Raw genomic sequence first — 23,937 nt, forward strand, 5'->3', positions numbered from 1 at the left:
TGCTTTCTTATTTCACATTTCACATTTTTAGTCACATACATCTTTGCACTGTCATCGTTTCAATAAATCACACACTTGAGAATGAGAGAAACTTTAAGCTAAAGTTTTCCAGTCCAACAGTGTTCAAAGGACTAGTTCCTAATCCCCCCCCCCCCAAAAAAAACGATACGGATGTTCAATGTGAAAACCGCTTTAGAGACAGAAAATGGCCTCTCCATAACACTGTCATCTTTGTCTTCAGCAGGAGACTTTTCTTCCTCGATGCAAAGGCTCAGAAAGAGCTTACTTTGTCTGTCTCATTTCAGCGCTTCATCCTCAGGCATTCGCTACAGGTTTGAGATCGTCCAACAATCTGGCTATTTACAATGCATAAAGAGCATTCACGGCAAACCAATTATCTTTGACAAACGTTGATCTGAGATGTGTAATGTTGTCTTGGTTACTACACATCATCTCAGTTTTCCTCAGAGTTCATTAAAAAAAAGTCCGGCTCATTGAGGTGTGCACATTTGAGTAATATACAGATGGACATTGTTAGAATAGCACACTTTTTTTGTTTAAACAAACAAAAACTGATCATACTTCATGAATACAAAAGTTAAAAAACCAGGCATGAAATATTTGATGATGCTGTTACTGTTCTTGTTCAATTGGACACAAACTGCAACACAACAGCAACAATAACCCACAACCATGTGTGCTTCAGACATCAAAACAACAAGAATGTAAGTGATTCAAAATGTGTGAGTAATTGGGTATCCTTTTATATCTATTAAAGTGTGCTTTTTCATATAAGCAGTTCAAAAATCAATTTCCTAACCACTCTTTGTCTTATTTCCCAGTAAAAATCCTTAAAACAAGATAAATTAGCTTGAGTCAAAATTGTGTAAGATAATAAGTTTTCACAGAATATAGAATAGTTTATTAACTGCCAAATGCATTCCAGAAGCTCAAACAGTGAAGCATGGCACTTGCAACACCAAGGCCAGGGGTTCGATACCTGGGATAAAACTTATACAATGCTTTCGATAAAAGCATCTGCCAAATGTTTACATGAAAATAAATGTACTTTTTTAACCCATTTGGATTTTTTTCTTGCTTTAAGAGTTTATAGTTAAAATGAGGGGGGGGGGGGATATTTTGGCACATTGTTTGTTTCTTGTTTTAAGTGGATAGCTCACCAAAAAAAAAAAAAAAAAAAGGTGAATAAGTCAAACATTATTTTGTGAGGATTATGTTTTAAGGGATCGTTCATCGAAAAATGCATCATATCATGTCAGAATTTTTCGTAAATTAAATATTTCTCTCAGAGAAATTTTGTTTTAAGCAGGTTTAGATTTTATTTTACTAGAAAATAAGACAAAATAGCCTCTGAGTACATGATTTGTTTTTGCAGTGTGACAGTATAAGCAGCACAGTCTGTGATCCACAGCTGAAAATGTTCTCATTGATCAATAATAGAGTTCTTATACCCTCATCTAATATTAGACTGACATGCATGTAAGCACATCAAAAACAGTCCTTCACCAAAAAATGAAAGCCGATCTGAGAAATGTGATGATTTGAATCCCAGAGATAAAAGATCAGAAGCATCTCTTTTGAGAAAGAAAACTTTGGCAGCGAACAAATCCTCTAAGCTTACAGCTAAAGCAACTTCAGAATTAGAAAAATGAGTCATAATGCTTCTCACATTATGATTTTGTTTGTCTCGTACATCAAGTGCGTCTACCCATTTGGCAACACTTGGAAAAAGGTCTTCTCATTTCTTTGAATATGGCACCACCCACACATGACTTTATGTATATTAGCCTCATGCTCTCAATTCAGCACTTCACTTTTAAACAAAAGTAACATTGAAATATTTCAAAAACAAAACTTTACAGTACACATTGATACATAACAGTATCACATATCGAAGCCATGTAAGCTACTTAACAGTGATATTATCAGCAGTTATTCAGTACAGTAAGACATTATCAGCAATAACGCACTCCTGGCATGTTTGTTTTTCAGTAGCAAGTGCATGATGGTCACTATGGTGTCCAACATAGCATGTAAAATATGAGTGCGCAAATCAACGTCCAAAACCATGGAAATGAAAGGCAGGTTGTCTTAAAACACATACTATACACATTACAGTTACAGTACATAGACATTTTGCACAACATAAGTTCTGTAAACACTGCATAGATGTCTCTAGCACTAACATTTACACAATAACCAATGATATAAAAGAAGCATAAAAATCTCAGTTTCAGAAAGTGCTCCGCTCTCATTAAATAAACAGATTGTATGTATTATGTATGAAAACAGCGAAATTTTAAAGGGATAGTTCACTTAAAAATGAAAATTCCCTCATCAACACGAAAGAAGATACTTTGGACAAATAACTTTAGTGTGTTGTTTTGGACCCCATTGACTTTCAAAGTATAGGCAAAAACACTCAACAAAATATCTTCTTTTGTGTTCCACATTAAAAAGAAAGTCATACAGGTTTGGAACAACAATAGGGTGAGTAAATGATGACATTTAAATGGATTTTGTGCAGTTTGGTCAACATATATGTTTCTTTTCACATAAATAAGTAATTATTCAACTCTAAAATGCACGATTTGCATCACGTTTGAGTGAACTATCCCTTTAAGTGCATTTTGGTCAAAATTATCTTTCTAAATAAACATATTTATTAAAACTCTAAAATGCATGATTTGCATCCAAATATCACTTATGTAATATCTTCTTTTGTGAAGAGAGAAAGTCATACAAGTTTGGAACGACAAGTAGCTGAATAAATATGTTTCTTTTCAAATAAATACTAACTTATTCAACTCTAAAATGCACGATTTGCATCATTTTTGGGTGAACTATCCATTCGAATGCATTTTATGAATTTTGGTCAAAATCTGCTTTCCTAATAAATATGTACTCATTAAACTCTAAAAATGCATGATTTGCATCCAGGTCAATAAACGCATAAAACTGAACACAAAGTAAATGTACAACTACTTTGGGACATTTTACAAAAATAAAAGTCTGTAATTGCTCACAACAGACCCTCATTTGAATTAAGTTACACGAAGCTCTTATTGTCAAGCAACTTTCATTAAGCTGGTCCAGTGGTTTAGGTGCGGATTAACCCCAATACCATTTGTCAAGATTGTTAATTGCCTTGTACTCATTGTGCCTTCTGACGTAATCGCAGGCCAGACACGTGTGTTCGGCCCAGAAGTATGCCTTTTTCACCTTAAAGTGTTTACGCCAGTCAAAGTACTTCAGGTAAAGCTCCTCGTTTTTGTCAAGAAACAGGAGGTAATCAGCCAGCTCCTTCGGAGACGGAAAGTCGTCGACGTGGATGAAAGCGTTTCCCTGCACGAAGTTCTGATAGTTCTCCCTTGGTGGCCCGAGCACCACAGGTACGGTGCCGACGGAAAGTGGGTTGTACAATTTCTCAGTGATGTAGTCTTTGTGAATCGAGTTCTCGAACGCCAAGTAAAATTTACAGCTGGCAATTGTGGGGAAATAGTCCTGGTCGGAAATGTACTCACCAAAAGCCTGTCCGTATGCATGAACCTCAATGTGCTTGTACAATTCATTGTAGTATTTCACTCTGACGTGATCTGGGTTCCAATTGCTGACGATCCAACAAATGAGCTTGTTCTTGCTTGGCGGCACAAAGTCCTCCTCTCCTTGGGCTGCAACAATCGATCCATAAGGCACTTCTATATCGGCATCCTGCCGATAGTTTAGAGTTATATTAAACAAGTTTTCAATTCCAGGTAACTGAGATGAATGCGACGGTGACTCGAAGTTCATCCAAATCCATCTCTGCAACGTGGGCCGATACGCCGGCGGCATGTTGGAGAGGTCGCTGGTGATGTCCCTGTGATGTATGACGACGGCGTCGGATTTGTTGTAAAGGTTTCGGTCGGCGGTGATGAAGCATCCATCGATACTGAACAAAGAGCTGCAGACGTTCAGGTCGTAGGTTTCTCCAAAAGGCCAAAGCCAGACCAGGATGGTGGTCTGGTTCTGATCACTTCTGCTGGAAAGGAGGCTTTTGACTCGGGCTGTGGATGTTTCCGACTCTACGGGGCCTGACAACCAGCTCGTAGATGGTTTGATGTACATTAAAAACAGAGTCACAAAGCATCCCAATAAAAAGATACCAAGCAGGAGGGGTCGTAGGATTCTGTAAGTTGGTGTAGATGGCATACTCTGGCCTTTAAACAGGAAACGGATAATGGTGGGAAGGCAAAAAAAAAAAAGGTTATGAGTCATTTTATGAGACAGCAGTCTACTCCAGTTTGATTTTAAAGTCATTTCTTTAAGATTCAGCACATTCTATCAGACAAATAAAGTGTTAATGAACTGCATTGTGCCATCTTGAGCTAAATTAATACATTTTAATATCCTGAGACTGCTGTTATATATTTTCTAACTCTAAACTGTCAGCAACCGGTAGTGTTCCAGCGGCCATATTAGTATTTCCGTCCACCACTGACAGACTAGTCTTTGACCTAAAGTGACCCTGCGTGCAAGGCATTAGTCCGACAGGATAGGGTATATTTCTGTAAATTAATTATTACTTTGCATGATTGGTTTGACTACTGCATCCTGCCAAACAGGTCACAAAAAATATATATATCCTATTTCTGTATGTGAATAATAATGCAGAATGTATAAATATTAATATATTGCATTATAATTCAAGGTCCTATACCATGCATTATCTTGCTCGGAGCAACAGTATAAATGCTCGGAAACAGACAGTGTTATTTCTATGAATAATGTGAAGCTATTATTAATATTATATTATATATACAACATTTTCTGGCTGATTACTACTAAGTCAGTTTGCATAGGAATTAAGTGGTTTTTATACATATTGATTTGTATTTTCCAATTTTCCCAACATTAAAGTTGTTAACTGCTTTCAATACATACTACATGTTAACTCTTTACAAAATGGAAAAATATCATGTATAGTAAATTACTGTAGCCTACTAATAAAAATATTATCTAACACATAACAATTACATAACTACAATGAATGACTGTACAAAGGGAATTAATTTGTGCCTACTTAAAAAAAGCATTTAAATCTATTCATATTTCAGAATGAGAACTTTGACATTTGCAATACATATGTTGTGCCTTGTCTGTCAGCTGATCATATGTATGCTACTGTAATGAAGATTAACATAATTCATAAGTAAGAAACATCCTCGACTAAATAAGCAAGGATGCATAAGGACATTTGCGTTGTAAAACTGTACAAGGACACTTCAGATATTAAAATACTGCCTGGTTTACTGATATCAGATTGATTTATAGGTTGTAGAATTTCTGGGGATCCACTTTAAGTGTTCCATAATAGTTCATGAAATAGTTAATTATGTTGGAAAGAAAAAATATGATTAATATATACCATCATGACAAAGTCGGCTAATTACAAGCACTGAAAAATATATATTCAAAGTAAATAATCTTAAAAATCACCTGACAGATTTGCTGATATCCAGTAGGTAAAATGATTGTTGTTATATTATGTTCCAGGCTCTTCTTTTTACTACCAGAAGACTGTCAGTCTTAAAACCATAGGTCTTCTCATGAGGGGAAAAAGACAGAAAATGGATTACAAATAGCTCCCAGGTTAAATTAACTCTCCTGGGAAAACTTTTAGCCTTTTATGTTCAAACCGAAGTCAGAAAGATGGAGAGACTCAAGAAGAAGTGACAACATGTAGACAACATTTCTGAATGGTTAGTAGGTGAAATTATGTAGCATACAGTATGTGTAGTTATCTTCTAGTCATTGATTAGCATATTCTGTCTGGATAATCTATAAATTGTGTCCCGGGGTCAGGGTTTATGTAAATTTTAGGGTTGGTGATGTCACTAACCCGGGAGGAAGCTTGTGTAGTCCCTACCAGTCGTTTGTTGTAGTCCTTAAAAAGGAATTTCTTTAAAAGCAAATATCTCCCTTTGCTTTGAACTTTGAGTGTTGTAACTTTGCAGATGTTGTTTATGCTCAAACAGCAACATTACACACTAACTAAAGTAAGAACAGTTTTCAGTCGGGGGACATTTTACAAATCTCACAAAATGAGAAGGCTGAAGAGGCTGCAAGTGCTTAATGTAGATAGATGCCATAATGAAAACGGTACAGAGAAACGTATGGGTCTGAAAACGTTGCTGTGGTGGGAAAAATGTGCGTTCTTTACAGAAAATGAATGGTTCTACAACTTTTGGGTGCGAATGCAAACTTTTAAGTATATTTGCGATGTAGGGGAGAGTGGGGCACAGCCCAACGCGGGGCTAGTTGTAACACCCTTGTTTTAAATACTTCCACACATGATAGCATGACGAAACTTAGTGTATTTTCTAGTTGCCATATCAACACTATATAGAGAAAAAATTGCGCCAAAATTCTGAAATCTTTGGAAGATATCACTGAACATTTATTTAACTGAGAGTCAATGTTCAGAAATTATTAATTATTATTATGTTTTGAACTTTGTATAGCTGTGTTTTCCGGTGTGTTCGTTGTAAAACTCAAATTATTTTTAATTATTAAAAATTGCCATTATTTTATATGAAAAAGTTAATAATTGTATTTTATTGAGAAAATATTTTAGTTTTGTCTTGTATATTTTGTTTGATTAGATCAGATAGCATTCAAGCTATCATATGGTCATGTTACAATGTACCCCACCTATGGGGCATGTTGTCACATTTCACTTCCATTCTTTCGGGTATATCAAGAAAAAAAGTATACACTGTAGTAATAAAACAAAACCCCATACTAGACATGCAGACATGTGTGAAATTAATGTGGGGAAAATTAAATACTCTGAACCCTAAGTAGGTTTACAGAAACGCAGAAAGTCAAAAAGCGTTAGGTTGTGCCCCGCTCATATGTAAATGACAGTCGGCGGGGTTGTGACGTCCGCCTGTGAATGCAGACACGATGGCTGGATTGTGTTTACATTACATTGAGATCCGATCACAATGCGTCATCGACTACCTCCGGGACACGCTGATCGGATAACATTCCGATTACACTTGTCTTTTCAATGCGTATGTGGACAACATCCGGATACAGGTCGCATATTAATGCCAAGTGTAAACGCAGCCTAAGTCGCCATTATGAAGATCAACCCTACTTTAGATTTTGTTTGGTTGCTGCAACCAAGTTAACAGCCAGATGAACAAAGAGAAAAAGAGATCTGATTGTGTTGGTTATGTTTTGATATAATCATCATTTGACCTGAATCACAAAACTCATTTAGAGCCTAATCTCTGACTTAAGATTTATATTCTTGATTACAGCATCACACTGATTCTACAGCATAAGATCCAGAATTTTCAATATAATCCAAAGGATTTCTTAAAAGTTGTTCAGATAGTGTATGAATCTCAAAAATGGTGACAAACAAAATATTCAATTAGGAAAAGGAAATTGCTAAGACAATTCAGATCATAATTTATTCATACCGCAATGCATGATGGGAGCCATGAATGAGTTTTGATTGGTGGTACCAAGAATGCACTGCAGCATGCTTTATTATTGTCACTATTGTTGAGATTCACAAGCTGATTAGTCTGTGTGTCTAAATAAAATCTTTTTAAGAAAAAACTTTTAAGAAATATTTTGGATTATAAAGAAAATGCTAAAAATCGTATGCTGTAGAATCACAGGGCTGCTGTAATCAACAAGGTAAACATAACTCTCTAAATGAGTTTAGTGAATCAGGTCAAATGATGATAACATCAAAACATCACCAACACAACCTGATCACCTTATCTCTTTGTTCATCTGGCAGTTAAACTCAGTTACAACAGCCAAACAAAATATAATGTTAACAGTGTATGGGTCAAGGGCCCAACTAAAGCAAACACTGACCACCATAATGGTGACTTAAAAAATGGCTTTTCTCCTTTGGTGATTCTGCTTGTTAACATCAGGTGTCTTTAATTTAGTGATGATTGACAATTATTGATCACTTAATTAGCTCATTAACTTTAACACTGTTCAGTGTTCATTTAACACTCATATTTTAACACTATTGAGTGTGGCGTCAAATAAACTCCCAGGAGAGTTAAACACTGGAGTTTTTACAATCAAAACACCTTGTATAGAAATGGTGTAACCAAACATTTTATACTGGGGGAACCAAATGTGAAAGTTTAAGAATTCGTCATAGGAAACTCCATATTTATTGACCACTGTTCAAAATGTAGGTGGTACTGTGGCCCTGTACCAATCCAATCCTCAAAAATAATTCTGGATCATTAAAAAGGAACGTTCAGAAAATGAGTTTTACACATGGGAACACTGCCATCTTCAGGATGTCAAGAGATAATAGAACCAAAAGGCCTATTTACACAAAATATTGACAGTAGCAGGGTGTTAAAATAAGCTAACAAAATAATCTGGAAACACTAGATTTTGTTTTTTCTGTATACAGACTCCATAATTATTCAGTTGTTTTGTTTGTTTTGTTTTTTACTTATTTCCAATTTCCTACATTCCCATACTGCTAAAGGTGTTCCTTAAAACTGCCCAGTACATTTTTTGCACATTCTTCAAAAATTAACCAACGTCTTCAACTCAAGGGTATTAAAAACCAGTAGTATCAGAATACACAATTAAGCGAATTAACATTCAATGAACTTAGTCAGTAAACTTCAATGAACAGAATAAACAACTCAATTAGCTGTAATTTCACAAGGGCCGTGAAATCTGCCAATATCAAATCTTCACACTTCCACTTAATAACATCCTGTTCTATTTAACTAGTGTCAGATCTTTTTAAAATCTCTAACATAATTAAAGAAATCAATGAACGAACTGATGAGTCACATATCTTACTATTAACTTAGACTATTGAAAATGAAAATGACATTTTCTATATATAATAAAATTATTTTGGATTCTTATATGTCAGTGTCCAGTTCGTGAGATATTTCCTATATCTAACACACCTATTTCTACTCAATGCATTCCAGCTGTGGGGTTTTACACGCACGTTTTACACTACACTATATAATGCGGTTGAGAAATGAGCTTTGATTCATCTCCGCAATGTCCATTTACCATAAATCCACATGTGGACATAAGAACTGTTTAAAAGGTTTATCAGTGCATTTGTGACTCAATCATATTATATCACAGCAAAAGCTCTCTGTAAATGAGCAGGACATATAAGGCTACAGGGAGATTATACACGTGTCACATCCAGTTCATAACAGAATGTAATTATTGCTAATGCATGACATATTTCTAAAGGTTAAGAAGCATTGGGCAATAATCAGCTGTTTAAAGACCCTTGGGGGGATTTTAAATAACAAATTGTTTCCTAACTGCTAACTATTACACATTTACATATTTTTGGCCAACAATACACATATGCTGCATGATCCTGTCAAAATAAACAGATAGAGCAACGAGGTTGCATGTTTGTGTCTCTCTGGGAGTCTTTGAAAAGGAAAGGCATTCGTTTTAAATGTATTGTGATGTATTTGGGACACGGAGTTGCACGCTGGTATAGTTGGTTTTAGTGTTCACGTCTAATAAATAGAAAATGTGGATGAAGGACATGAAGATGAAAAGAAGATGCGAAACCATTAAATATAAAGCTTTAGTGTAGTTTATTTAGTAGGCTTTGGGAATTCGTGTCTATCCCATCAGTGACATGATGTTATACAAGCTATTTAATGAACACTGATCTAAAATCGTGCTTCTGCTGTTCATAACAACATAAATTAATGTGTTACCGTGCAAGGTGATGTGCTTTATTCACCAGTGATGCTGAAGGTCATCTTAAAGCAGACTGTCACATCTGACATATTACTACACGAAATATGGCTATTCTTTAAATGTGACACGCTCTCTCTCTCTAGCCTCTCGAGTTCTTTGTCTATTTTAAGCAAAACCGCATCCAAAAAGGACGCATGAAGCATCCCATGAGCATGAATGTCCCTGCGCTCGTGCCTTGTTTAATTATTATAATTCATAATCCCCAAAGAGATGAATGAAAAAATGATGGTGCACGCAGTGTGTGATATTTAAAGCATCTACTCGTGTCGTGCAATATATGCAAAGCATACAGGTAACCTTCATATCGGTAAAATCGTTTGTCTCACCTCTCCATCAGCAATCATCCTCGAGGGAAAGCCACATCATGCGCTTCTTTTATTTACATCCCACGCGCTTCGCATATCGGAATGGTGCTGAAAAATCTCCGATGAAGGCAATATTTGGATACGATGCACCTGAACCCATAGCCTTCGCGTCAGTGCATCACTGCATATTGCAATGTGTCCGCAATGATGACAGACTCAAATCAGCGCGTGCAAGACAAAACACGTTCGATCCTATGGGTCAGAAACGGAGAGTGCGAGCAAGTGCGTCGCTGGGAAAGACGCCATGTAACGCCGTGTGATGTGATGTAGAATAATGTCGCCTTCCCCACATGCGCTCGGATACCTTTCCAGTGTCCGTGCTGTTCATATGCATGCATGCAATTATAGATTTGGAGTGTGTGCGTGTGCAAGCGCGTGCATGTGCAGTTAATACATGCTAATCAGGAATGCAAAGAAATGTATTAGATGGGAAATATGCAAAGGTGCCGTTAGACTGGATGATTTATGTAGTCAAGAATTATTCCTTTGTTCTTGTTCATGCTGTATTCTAGTCAGCAGTGTATTAGCCTATAAATAAATGCATTTGATGTATGATAAAAAAATATATATATATATTTAAAAACGTTTAAAAACACGTGGATCGAATTAATTTAATATTGTATTGTCTTAAAAACAGGTTAATTTGATTAATAGCATTAATAGATTCATTGATAAAAAAGCAATTACACGATCAATTAATTGAGCAAAGGATGACCGCGGGCAATTGAAAGCTTTCAGTCAGATTATCTCTAGTCTAAATGCAATTTAATGAGTTTAATAAGTCGGGTTTTCATAAATGAGTAAAAAGGCATGTGTTACATCTAGAGACCTTGCAGGTGAGTTATCGACTTTTTTTTACAAGTTTGTATTATTGTTGTCAAAGAACTGTGATAACTGGGGTCCATTCCTTGTACCTCGCTTAATACATCTGAGAGGAATGGACTCCAGTTATCACAGTTAATACTAACTGGACTCTGGATGTAACAAATGTGTCTTCTAATCGTTTACGTCTTCTAATTGTGATAACTGATCTCTGGCTGATTTGGTTCTTCAAACGAATTTGCGGATTTTATTAAAATATCTGGATTAAGTTGTCTGAAGCTGCAAAGGCCGCATTTAAAGGCCGGTTGCCTCACCACTGCACGACAAAGGCTGTCCCAATTCGAAGGCTCCTTCAAATGCGGCCTCCATATAGCCTACGTCCTTCGTTTCCGTAAAATGAAGGATACAACAGATGCATCCTTCGCGGCCTTGCCTACCCTAGAATTCATTGTGCGCCAGTGACAACAGGATTGGGGGCTCGCCCGGGATGCGAATTTGAGCTTTTCTATAGGCTAGTTGCACGCAAGGTTATTTTCGTAAACGAAAACTGAAAGTAAGACTAAAACTATTGGTCAAAAAACATTTTTGTAAACTGAAATAAAAAAGAAATTTCAACATTAATGAAAAACTAAAACTAAATGAAATTAACAACAGTTACTGAAAAACTAACTGAAACAAAATAATAATTAGCAGAAATAAATAATCGTTTTCGTAATTAATAAGCTCTCATCCTGTAGCCTACTGGAAAATCACTTTTTTCCATTCCACTGTGCTACTTTATTTTTCAATGTATGACCGTTGCGCTAGAGTCTCGTGTCTTCTGCAGCATCACGTGCATGACACGAGGCTCTAAAAACCCAGATAGCACACGATCTGTTAAAGATCACTTAATCTGGAAAGCATCTGCTGTTTACTAACATCTGATAGACATCTTTAAGATGTCAGTTTAACATACATTTTAAATCATTACATCTTAAAGACATTTTCTAAACGTCTATTTGACATCTGACAGGAAACGTCCTATAGACGTATTGCAGATGAGCAAACACTTCATACGTCTTAATACGTATCAAATACGTCTTCCAGATGTAAACACGCACATCAAATACATGTGTTATCTAGGAACGCGGTACTCAAGTTAAAATAAGTTCAACTTTTAAAAGACGCATATCGAGACCTTGCGCTTTTTCCCCACTGTGCCCACGTTTTTTTTCCGTTTTTCAAAGCAAAACCGCTTTTTGTGTGAACCAACCAGCCCTAAGAAGCAGAAAGGCCCAAATAAGTATTTCCACCTCATGCAAATACAGCTGTACCTTAATTCCAGGTATAAGATAATCATCTCATGTGAAACTAGCCTAAACAAGATAGGCCTATACCACACATATTAGACAAGATACCACACTGAGCAGAAAATGGATAAAACAAATAGCATATCTATAGGCCAGAAATAGACGTATATTTGTCAGAGTAGAAGTATACTAAATGTCTGGTCTGAAGAGAACATTTGAATATGTGTATAACTATATGATTTTAAACAAAAAGCATAAATGGATCAATACAAGAATAATGTTTGAAAGGATTAATCATAGAAATAAACTTAAAGAATAATCATACGCATCTTTTTCTTTTTCTTATACACCACGTTTACCAAGATTTCATTTTTAATATTATATAATTTTTACTTTTTAGTTGCATTTGTTTGGTTCTTTGTTCATCCTCAAACTATTTTTTTTTTTTTATTATTAAGAGGTTTTCACAAGAGTTAAATGTAAACTGCAAACATTAAACTTTGCTGAAATTAAATGTCTTTAACTGGAAGTGTTTTGTTAACTCTGCTAAACTATAATTACTAAAACTAAAACTGAAACTAACTAAAACTAAACTGAAATTTATAGGAAATTTGAAAATATTAAAATAAAAACTAATTTAAAAATGCAAAACTATAATAACCTTGGTTGCACTTGGCCACCATGTTGGATTTCCGAAGGAAGGTCAGAGCAGATCAGGCTGAGCAGGCGACCATGGCGGAGAAGTCCCTTCGGGCGGCCATGGCAGAGACAATCAGGGCTGGGCGGAACCAGCGGCGAAATAGTCTCTGGGCTGGACGGGACCAGCAGCGAAGGAAGCTCTGGGCTGGACGGGACCAGCGGCGAAGGAAGCTCTGTGGGTATGCCATTGACAGTCTCTGGCTCGGTGGGCATCGAGCTGGTCAGGTCCGTCTTTAGCGGCTCCCACAGAGATCCTCATCCCAGCTTGCATCTTGATAAAGGTTGAGGTAGACCTCCACATACTCCTCCAGTGAACGACCGTTTTGATATAAACAGTCCTTCATATTAAATTTTTGTTGGTCCGTTCTTCTGTCACGGTTTGGTGTAAGATGATGAAAAAGATGAAGGCAGAAGATTCCAGTATAAATGGGAGGGTGGGCGTCCTGGAGTCTACCACAGGGGGGGGTGAACCAGAACAGAGGACTCCAGGACGGTACCGGCCGTACAGAAGGTCAGGGCGGATCACGCTGAGCAGGCGACCATGGCGGAGACGTCCCTTCGGGCAGCCATGGTGGAGACAATGTTGGTCCGTTCTTCTGTCACGGTTTGGTGTAAGATGATGAAAAAGATGATGAAGGCAGAAGATTCCAATATAAACTTTTACTCACTATAGCCATTTCCACAGGTACAGACAGGCAGGATTACACTAACACCAAAAACCACTTAATATAGACAAGAACAGACCACAAATGACAGGACAAGCAGGAACTTAAATACACAGATGATGACTAGACAATGACAGACAGCTGTGATGATAATGATGATCGCTGGCAGGTGCAGGTAGAGGAGGTGCAGGTGTGGGTCAAGGAGGATGCTGGGAACTGTAGTGCGGACAGAGACTAACAGAAGACAGTGACAGAAACAGTGATGGTGATGATGACAGCGACGTAGAAGATGATGAAGGCAGTGACGGTGAAGGTGATCGTGACACATAGTCCATATCATATATTCCCATGCTTTATATCTCTGATGAGGATTGATACTTCGTTTGACAATAGTAAACAGATCTTGATGAGGGTCGAGTGTTGTTCCATGCAGAAAGAAAAGGCAGTTTTTAAGCCATTTAGTCCACCAGCAAAATGTTTATCCCCACACTCGCTGATCGTAAATCCAACATGGCGGCCACATGCAACTAGCCTATTATGACATTTAAATGAATTGGTGATTTTGTCTCTTGTAAAACGCTCATTTATAAAGTAGAGCTCATTGTAGCACATTATTGTTGGTATGTCATCAAGACTTTTTGTACTATTAAAAGTGGTAAGTTTTGGTTTTCTTTTGTTTTTTTGGGTGAGGAAGTGTGTGGTAGGTAAGATAATTTGATTTGTTAGCGTTTACGCTTGCTCCATCTACAGAAGTTTTTAATCGGTGAAGAATGTTACAGTGACTAGAGATGCTATCAAGCAGGTGATCAAAGAGGAGCTGTATGGTGTCAGAGAAGGAAGTAACTGCAGGTGAAGCCTCTGCTTCAGATTTTCCCCTTCCTACTATATCCTGTCTAGATCCAATGATGGCGATCAAAGAGCTTGATTTGGAATTAAAAGGAAAATAGCACAAGATTAAAATAATACAACTCTGTACCATTGAAGTGGAGGCTCTGAGAGACATTGAGCTGAAAATGCTTGAGTTGGAAGTGGAGTCTTTGCACAGAAAGCCTGTCCCGCTGCCATGTTCTAGAGCTCCCTCTTTACCTATGTTTGGTGATGCACAGTCACAATCTAGCACTGTTAACTTAAGTGATACCGTAAGTGCCTATCTTTGTTACAAAGTATATAAAACTAGTTCCGCCCTTTAGAGAGGCTGAGGCAGACTCATACTTTGAACGCATCACTGCTTAATTAGGGTGGCCGAAGGACATGTGGGCTCTGCTCCTACAATGTAATTTTGATGGTGTGTTTGTTGATGGTGCAAGACAGTCTCTTGATTATGAGATCTTCAAAGCCGTATTGAGAGCTTACGAATCAGTACCTGAAGTTTATCGCCAATGCTTTCGAATGCTTTAATGAAAGCAGCCAATCAAACGTATGTAGAGTTTGCTCAAGAGGAGAAAACACTTTTTGAGAAGTGGTGTCTCTCTAGCAGGGTCACAAGCCTTGAGAAGTTGCAAGAGCTCATCTTACTAGAAGAGTTTAAAAATGTGCACCTGAGAACATACAGTAGCTGTTCATTTGAATGAGCAAAGGGTAAACATACTCTCTGAAGCTGCAGTGATGGCAGATGAGTTTGTGCTTACCCACAAAACAGTTTTCCCATCTTCATGTGAGTCTAAACATCAGTCTGCAGGCATAGGAAGTCTGAAAGGGAAGTTTGCTCCTTTGGAAAGAACAGATAGGGGTTGTAAGTCAGTTGCCAGAGTTTGTTTCTATACTGCTTGGATTCAGGTCACCTAATTTCAGACTGTAAAGTGTGGAAACAAATAAATTCTGTCTGCAAAGTAGACTGGGTAAACCCAGCCCGATCTGCCAGTGATTTGATTTCGCCCTGCAGCTCAGGCTGGAAACCTGTAAATTTTTCTGTCCTGTTTCCATTACAAATCTACGGGGACCAATCACAAACTGGCTTATCCACCTGGAACGTTATTGGCTCTCGCACGACCGTCAATTTAACCTCTCGGCGATGCACAATGGCTTCTTTAGTGTAGCAAACAAATCGCTTGAGTGGGTGTAAATACCACTCACTTTCATGTTTTTTTTTTTTGCACAACCTGCAAAATCGCTCGATGCTATTACTGATTCTGCACACCGTTGATCAATGCTACAAACCAACACATTTGTTGACACATTTCCTGCCTGGAGTTTTCACGTCGCTCTGCAAAGTACGTCACCCGGATCATTGGTCTGATTGGTTGAAGGACTATCCAATTACGTACAGAGTCATTTGAACTATGCCCTTTGATCATGGATCTTGTGCAGTAGAAAATACAGACAGACTCCCCAGACTAAATGTTCAGTCTTGAAAAATCGAGCTTGGTCTGGTGATAGCCAGACTAGCTGCAAAGTCTAAAAGTATGGCTTTTCCTCAGGTTGTCTCTGTCCCGGAATGTTCATCCATACAGTCTAAGAGTTTTGGGTATGAACCATTTCTCTTCAACGGATCTGTTTCCCTTAGTGCTGACTCTTTCAGTTAGTCAATTTCAATTCTGAGAGACACTGGTGCAGCACAATTACTTATTTTAGCTGATGTTTTGCTATTCTCACCCGAAACATACTCTGGAAATAATGTGCTGGTCCATGGTCTCAAACTAGGTTGTGTGTATGTGCCGCTGGATATGGTCTACCTAAAGTCTGATCTGGTAACGGGTACAGTTCCTCTTGGTGTACGAACTGTGCCGCCAGTGGAAGGGGAAAGCCTTATCTTGGGGACTAACTTGGCTGGTGGTAAAGTTTTTCTTCATCCAATTGTTGTAGACACACGATTAATGAGGATAGGAGCAGGCTTCACTCAATTTTGATAATACACTTTTTAGAGTGCTGGCCTTAAAATATAATACATAAGAATAGGACAGAGGCCGCACTATGCATAGACGTTTTTTATTCGTTGCACAAACGCGTTTCGGCGTGTGCCTTCTTCAGTGTGCCACACTGAAGAAGGCACACGCCGAAACGCGTTTGTGCAACGAATAAAAAACGTCTATGCATAGTGCGGCCTCTGTCCTATTCTTATGTAGACACACGAAACATGTCTTTTGACTGGTGTCACTGCTCATTTTTCTTCTGCGTGTCCTACTTCTTCAGTAACTCATGCAGTAACTCAGTAACTCAGATTCTATTGAGTGTACTCTTTCTGTTTAGCCTGAATTGGTTCCTTCTGAATCTGCTGACCCAGTTCAGGAAGAAGAGTCCCTGAAAATTGCTAGTAGGCTAAGCATTCAATCGCTACTCAAAGGTCTAACCCGTCTGTAATGGGTAAGCCAAATCAAAATGTTTCATCCGCTGCCTAGCATTTACGTGCAAGAATGGTAAAGCTGTTTGAGCGATCTTTTAATGGTTTTGGGATCTTATATAAATTAAGATCTGGATGTCAGTGTTTTGCCACTGTTGTACATCTTAGCAGGGTTGTTTACTGTTTGTGCGTGTTCTTTTGAAGCACAAATCGGTCGTAAGTAAAGACCAAGAGTCCAAAGTGCATTTCAAGAACACTGCTGTGAGTCGTTGTGGTTCTACTATGCTCATTTGTCTATACATTGCTCTTTGGTCATGCATGAGTTGGCCTACAGCCTTGACAGCCAGCATACCAAGGGTACTCCAAAATGTGTTAAGAGTATACAGTAGTAAGTGGTTTAAGTTTGTTGTTAACTCATGTTGGGGGTCATGTTTGTAACTTATGGGAGGGGGTGTTACATCCAGAGATGTTTTTTATTTATTTATTGTTGTAGGTGAGTTATTGACTTAGTTCTTTGACAACAATACAAACTTGTGACAGTGTTAACTGTATGGTGTACTGTGGTATGTTTTCTTCCGTTTGTTGTTGTTTTGTGTCTCCTGCTTTCCTTTGTCTCTCCAGGTACCCCAATTGCTCCTCCAGCTTCACCTGCTTGCCAACCACGAGGGAAGCAACATAAAAACAAGGCAGAACTCTGTCAAAGAGAAACCTTTTCTTGAGCATGATCTGTGCTCTGCCCAGCCCAGTTTGTTGAAGCTATTGTGCTCTCCTGTGGTTGTGTATGACTGTTTGCATTACTCTATAGTCTAAAAGTACTGTTGCTTTACTGTTTGCATATTGTTAATGCTTTCACCTTTAAAGCAGTTGCCCTCTTGATTGTTTGTTTCTTTTTCTTTCATTTTGGAAGCTGTGGGAAGTGGGGGCCATTTTTGTTGCATCCCACTGTTTTCTCCTGGTTTGTGGCTAGATAGGGATTATAAGTGTACATTTCTGTTGTTGATTTGTTTTTCTTCGAGAGGTTTAGTTAAGGTTTCCTCCCAAAGCAGAACCATTTTTATTTATGTTGGCATTGCCCCCTCCTGAAGCCATTGCCTCCCATTAAGTTGTTGTGTGTAAACTTTCATTTGTCACAAGCTGAAATAAAACTCTTAAAAGTGAACTGGTTGTTTGTGATGCTGTGGCAGGGCTCAGACTAGCTCTTTAAATGTGTCTGCTCAAGTCCCCTAGATTTGTGTAGGGTGTAACGCATGCAAGTCAACAAACAAATGCACAACTCAAACTAAACAAATTGTGGCCCAATTAGGCACTATTGAGACAGCAATTGTTCAAGAGAAACAATTCAGAAAATATATTTTATATTCCTCATTGCTGTTTGAATCCATATGAATGCACAGAAAAATCTTAAAACTACTGATAATTATATGCATATGCTGTATGAAAATGAGCAACACTTATTTTATTTTAAATAATTTATTGTTCATTTAATAACTTTCATTTATATAATAATAAATTAATCAATTCATTGTAATGCCATAACAACTACAGGCAATTATTTTGGTTACGCTTTATATTAGGTGTGTTTAATGCACTTACGTTAAATTTAAATTCACTTATTGGGTTGTTCTGAGAAAGACGGTCATAGAACTCAAGTTTTTAAGATGAGTACAGAGTGGTTAAGAACATCTAGTATAAAGCAGGACTGTTATTTACAGCCTCCAAGCAGAATATCTCTGATTCCAATTTTTCATTCATATTTGATGAGTTTAATCAGTCAAGTTGGCATATAGAGTGGTAAAAGGCATGCAAGTAAAACACACTGTACAACTCAAACAGAACAAAATTAAACAAACCATGGCCTTAGTAAGCACTACTTAGGGCAATACTTGCCTTTTCAGGATTAACTATGAAGTAAATAACATATTTTTACTCCAGCCATTTCTTCTGCTCCTCGCTGAATTTTTTTGCCCATTTTTGTGTTAACTCTAAATAAACTGTAGGTTTATGAGGAAGGTAGTCAAGATACACAGTTTTACCCCATGTCTTGGGGATGGCCTTTTCTATTTGCGTTCCTTCGTGCCATTCATTGAAAGAAGTTATAGAGATGATCTGTGGCCTTGCCTCCACAGCCGCATTAAAAGCGTTCTCATAATACTTCCCATTAATTCGGTTCCTTGTATTCTGGGAGTTCCAAGGCCTTATGCTGGTGTCGATATAACCTGGCCCTATACTTGGAATGAATACCAAGTCATTATGATCACAGAAGGTTTTGATGGATCTCCAGTTGTGATGTGAGGAACCATACGTAAAGCCATTGGTTGCAAAATACGTGTAGAGTCCATCAAATCCAGCAGTCTGTATGTCATTCTTATGCTTTTCTTCCACAAGAAGAGCAATGAAGATGCCATCATACGGTGTGTCCCTAATGGTCGATATACCATTCGGCTTAAGCAGTTCTGCCCAAACATCTGGAGTTTGTAAGTAGGAGTCATATACATAATACAGTGGAAGAAATTTGCCAGTGCTTGTTTTGTATCTATAAAAAGCAGGATGGTTTCCATACCTGTAAAATGCAATATATAAGTGTTATTAAACACAAATCTGTACATTGATCATTCATCAATGATAGAATAACTACATATGATTAAAATGTAACTACAGAATCAGAGATTAATATCATTGCTTTTCTTATGGACAAAATAGCAAAAACAATCGTTCTACTTTAAAGTCAGCATGCAACGGAAGTCGTGATTGCCTTTTCTTCCTTATTGCGATATCCGAGTGAAACGGCTTAATGAAAAAGAAAAATTGTAGAGTGGGACTCCAACGGGAATGGATTCGGTCATTGGATAGTTGTGGTTTGCTATTGCTGTGATGTTATATGAGTGACAGGTTGTCCCACCCTTGCACCAAAAAAGTCGAAGATTGAAAACTCAGCACGACACAGGGAACGCATTAAAAATGATCCGGCTACAAGAGAAGCATCTTGCAACTATAGTGTTTCATTAAAGTTGCTATACATTTAACGTTTTAAACATTTTGATGAATGCATTTGTTATATTTTAATTGAAAATTCTCAACTGACTTGTATCAATATAAAACAATCTATTGCTCTGTAGCCTATTCCAGTTCTTACTTTACGAATGTGATGTCACATATGATTTATTCTGTTTTTGATCAATTTACTAATTTTACTTCAAAAGTGACTTTTAATTAAAACACTTGTATTTGTATTTTACTTTTTATATGTAACTGAATAAAAAAAAAAAAATCCAGTATTCAGCATATTCCCTGTGAATACTGATATAGTATATCAGGTATTACAACCATTTAAACCAACGAATGAATAGTTATTGAACTGAATGCATTTACTGATATCCTTGTATGATTATGTATGATTGTCTTTAAAAGTAAAATAGGATGCTAAAGATACTAAATACCTGGCCACTAGAATGCAATAATAATTCATTAATAAATAAAATACACAGCCACAAGATCATAATGTGTTAGGAAGTGTAACCACTTTTTGCCAAGATTTCATTCATAAAATTAGTAATATATTTACAAATATTTGTTTTTTACCACCTGACAAAAAAAGTCAAAAAATGAATTTAAACACTTTGAAATGTTATTTTACACTTAAAACTTGTTTAAACACATTGTTCCGAACTCAAATATATACATCAATTTTGATATAATAAGTTTTAATGAATTACACATTTTTTGAAGCTTTATTTGTCATTGACCCAATTGTAAAAATGTATATTAATCTAGATTTATAAATGTTACTAAAGTATTTTCATTGTAAGCTGATACTCAATACATTTAACTAATGTTAAGAAATTAAAAATGCTCTTTTTATAAATGTTTTTTTTTTTTTTAAGTAAATTAATAGTGAGAGCTGTATAAAAGACATCAAACGTACCTCTCCACAATATATTTAATATTTTCACGCATATTAGCATCATCTCGTCCTTTATATGGTTCAATGTGAAAAACAACCTGTTAGGGACACACAAAAAAAATGCATTAGACACAAAAGCAAAAGCAAGACTATGAAAAGCAAGACTTCAAACCTTCATCTGTATCTACAACACCTTCAACTGATATTTGTCAGCTGCATCCAGAATCAAAGGCAGCAAGTTATCAATTTCTTCACCGTTGTCGTCGTTCATACTACGTGGATACCACGAAACCGCTAGAACACCTGAAATAAGCAAAGCATATTCAGTAGATGGATGGAGCCACTTTAATAAGTAATCATAATATATATTTCAAAGAGGTTTCTCACCAACAGCAGCTGTTCGGAGCTGTCGCATGTGTTCCTCTAAAACTGATGGGTCTCTGGAGCTGTATGGACCCAGTGCAGGGTAGAAATTTGCCCCGATGTCATTAGGAGGCTGGTGTTGTCCTGTGGGATAACCTGAGGCCACTTTGGGGTCCCAGTGTGGTAAGAGTTGATGATCCCAGTGAACATACTTTCCATCAAACTGAGGGTTCCCATACCATACATAGTAGAAAGCGTGCACATTGTAATTTGGTTCAGGGAAATCTTGCGTTTTGTCCAGGCTATCGGGTTTCTCTGCCTGTATCATCTGCGCAGGTTTAGCGGATACAACAACCTTGGTATCTTTTTCCATTTCTCTTGGAGGTGGAATAAGTCTTAATGTAAACTGACTGCCAAAATTGTTATCCTCAGGGCTCAGAGACTTTAAGATAACTGTTATAAGAAACACGACCAAAGCTAAAGCGATAAGTGCACAACATGATTTACGCCTAAACCGTGCCATTACCCTGGAGGTCGGTTAAAGTCCATTCCCCCGAAGATGTTCAGTCAATGGTGGAACAAATATGTTAAGTGAAACTTTCAAGGTTCATTCTTCATCTTTAAGCTTCTGCAGGGAAAAGTGAAAATAAAAATAAAATGTATTTATTTATATAATTAACTTTAAATTAAACTCAGTCTGTAATGAGGCAGTAGGTCATATCAAGGCATCTTGTACACTTAATTGCACAACTTACTTTGACTATACTATAATCATTAACTTTTTAAACTACGCAGATAGACGGGGAATGTTTTGTCTATTAATTTATAGGTCATTCCTACATTGATTTAATGTAACAGCATTTGTGAAAATCATGTATTAATTTAAAAGTACTACAGACAATATTAGTATGCGTAAAATGCATGGACATTATTGCTTTTAAATGGTTATAATCTATTTAAACACTCAACGTAACAAATAAATGAATAAATGCATGGACATTATTGCATTTAATAGGTTAATCTACCAAAATAATCAACATAACACGTTTTCCATAAAAGAAATCAACTATTTGTTTTGTTACAAACAATTCATACTTTTATACCTAACGCGGCAACCAGTGAAGACAAAATATAATAGAAAGCAGCTAAGTTATATGGTACATTTATTTCACCCTGGCACATGTGTAACTAAGACTGAAACACACAATCACATGTTTTATAATAATTACATTTTGAAAATATGCAGCGTCATCATACCTCTCTTGACAGATATCACACGACTCATCTTGTGAGCAGAGCATATCTAACGCTTTAATCTAACGCGGAAGTATCAGTGAACAGTATTTTCTTCTGTCCTGTTTATTCGGCAAATGTAGATGCATGCGAGTTATACTGCAATCTACTGGACGGGAGATGAATTTATGACTCCTACTATGGGAGAAGGCTAAACTCATGAATAATAATTAGCTAGCGTTCACGTTCCTTGGCGAAAGGCCAGTCACGATGCCTGATTAATATTCATGAGCTAAGTCTTCTCCATAGTAGCATTCGTAAATTCGTTGGCCGTAGAGCTGTGAAAATCAACCCGGATTGCGATGGCAGCTGTCAGACGGAGGTTGATAGTAATTCATCGTCTCCCTCGCTGTCTGTGTCAGTTTGGATCAGCTAACGTTAGGTTCAAATTTCCTTTCCTCTCTGTTTCGCGTTTTCAAAAGTCATTTTACTTTACTTAAAAGTAATATGAATGTAGTAGTGAATAATAGGGTTTACAAATGTATATAGTAATAAAGGGTTGTGGTTTTAGCCCTAAACAGAAGATATTTTTTTTTTTTTATTGATATTTTGGTTTGAAATTTCATGCTAATCGCATTTTCAATCGTAGCCATGAGGGGTCGCTGTTTGCATTAAAATAAAGTGGGTAAACAGGAGTAGCGACGAGGCTGCATTCTTAATTTTAAAAATTAAAATTCTGTCATCATTTACTCACCCTCAAGTTGTTTCAAGCCTATATGAGTTTCTTTCTTCTGTTGTTAAGAAATGGCTTAACGCCAACTGTCTGGTTACCAACATTCTTTACAATATCTCATAAACTCATACAGGTTTGGATGAGGATGAGTAAAATGCTGACAGAAAATTTCATTTTTTGGTGAATTTTCACAATATTGCATCAATTAAATAAAATTAAATTTGGCTTACAATTAAAAAATAGAGTTCTGGGTCTGCACACTTCAAATTAAAGGCACAATACATTCATTCACAATTTCCACTTTTAAATCTAGTTTACTGGATGTAGATTTTAGACTGTATATATATTCTCCAACATCAATACTGAGCTGCTGTAGAAATCACAATCAATCCCTGGTGTTTGAAATGACTTCAGTGACTCAAACAAAGCTAGAAAGCAATCATTTCCCAAGTGTACCATGCACACTATGACAGGTTCCACTGATGCTTTGTGAGGATGGATGCAGAGCTGAGGCATGTTTCGCATCTTAAGGTCTCCATTTTCCGTGATAAAGAGGACTTTGATGTCAGTGCCACTCTGCGCCTTTGAGAATCTGTCACAGTTATTTTTGAACCTAACAGTGAAATTATGGCTCGTTTGGATCAGAATCAAAGGAGAAGCAAGAGCCGTCTGCAACAACCAGATAATTCATATAATTGCTTGCCAGCTCCTTTGGGGTACAGTGAGATTAAGTGCTGTTATGCTTACTTTGCTCTAATCTAAATACAA

At 37.0% G+C, this 23,937-nt stretch overlaps 2 protein-coding genes across 6 annotated transcripts; both read right to left on the bottom strand.

The window, feature by feature from the left end:
* Positions 1–1,188: 1,188 nt before the first annotated feature.
* fut9a (fucosyltransferase 9a) lies at positions 1,189–13,744 on the bottom strand. 4 transcript variants are annotated; one of them, XM_084393190.1, is made up of 3 exons: positions 12,960–13,744; positions 5,500–5,603; positions 1,189–4,220 (listed from the first exon to the last, which is right to left on the bottom strand). In XM_084393190.1, exon 3 carries the CDS (start codon positions 4,210–4,212, stop codon positions 3,133–3,135), a length of 1,080 nt encoding a protein of 359 aa, XP_084249316.1. In that variant the 5' UTR covers positions 4,213–4,220; positions 5,500–5,603; positions 12,960–13,744; the 3' UTR covers positions 1,189–3,132. The 4 variants fall into 4 exon arrangements, with proteins under 4 accessions (XP_084249316.1, XP_084249315.1, XP_084249317.1 ...); XM_084393189.1 differs by lacking the exon at positions 12,960–13,744 and adding an exon at positions 10,149–10,553; XM_084393191.1 differs by lacking the exon at positions 12,960–13,744 and adding an exon at positions 10,149–10,553 and having other exon boundaries at positions 5,500–5,606.
* Positions 13,745–18,390: 4,646 nt separating this feature from the next.
* manea (mannosidase, endo-alpha) lies at positions 18,391–22,575 on the bottom strand. 2 transcript variants are annotated; one of them, XM_084393948.1, is made up of 5 exons: positions 22,461–22,575; positions 21,228–21,831; positions 21,034–21,143; positions 20,862–20,938; positions 18,391–19,499 (listed from the first exon to the last, which is right to left on the bottom strand). In XM_084393948.1, the coding sequence occupies exons 2-5, from the start codon at positions 21,724–21,726 to the stop codon at positions 18,863–18,865; spliced, it is 1,323 nt and encodes a 440-aa protein (XP_084250074.1). In that variant the 5' UTR covers positions 21,727–21,831; positions 22,461–22,575; the 3' UTR covers positions 18,391–18,862. The 2 variants fall into 2 exon arrangements, with proteins under 2 accessions (XP_084250074.1, XP_084250075.1); XM_084393949.1 differs by having other exon boundaries at positions 22,433–22,508.
* Positions 22,576–23,937: the final 1,362 nt, after the last annotated feature.

Source organism: Rutilus rutilus (genome assembly GCF_951802725.1).
Source record: "Rutilus rutilus genome assembly, chromosome: 21".
Taxonomy (NCBI): Eukaryota; Metazoa; Chordata; class Actinopteri; order Cypriniformes; family Leuciscidae; genus Rutilus; species Rutilus rutilus.

Bases quoted from the DNA above. Each gene is read 5' to 3' on its own strand.
- manea (XM_084393948.1), bottom strand. From the start codon at position 21,726: ATGGCACGGTTTAGGCGTAAATCATGTTGTGCACTTATCGCTTTAGCT. The intron at 21,144-21,227 runs GTGAGAAACCTC...TGCTTATTTCAG, and splicing joins GCTCCGAACAGCTGCTGTTG to GTGTTCTAGCGGTTTCGTGG. The intron at 20,939-21,033 runs GTGTTGTAGATA...TGTCCCTAACAG, and splicing joins CTGACAAATATCAGTTGAAG to GTTGTTTTTCACATTGAACC.
- fut9a (XM_084393190.1), bottom strand. From the start codon at position 4,212: ATGCCATCTACACCAACTTACAGAATCCTACGACCCCTCCTGCTTGGT.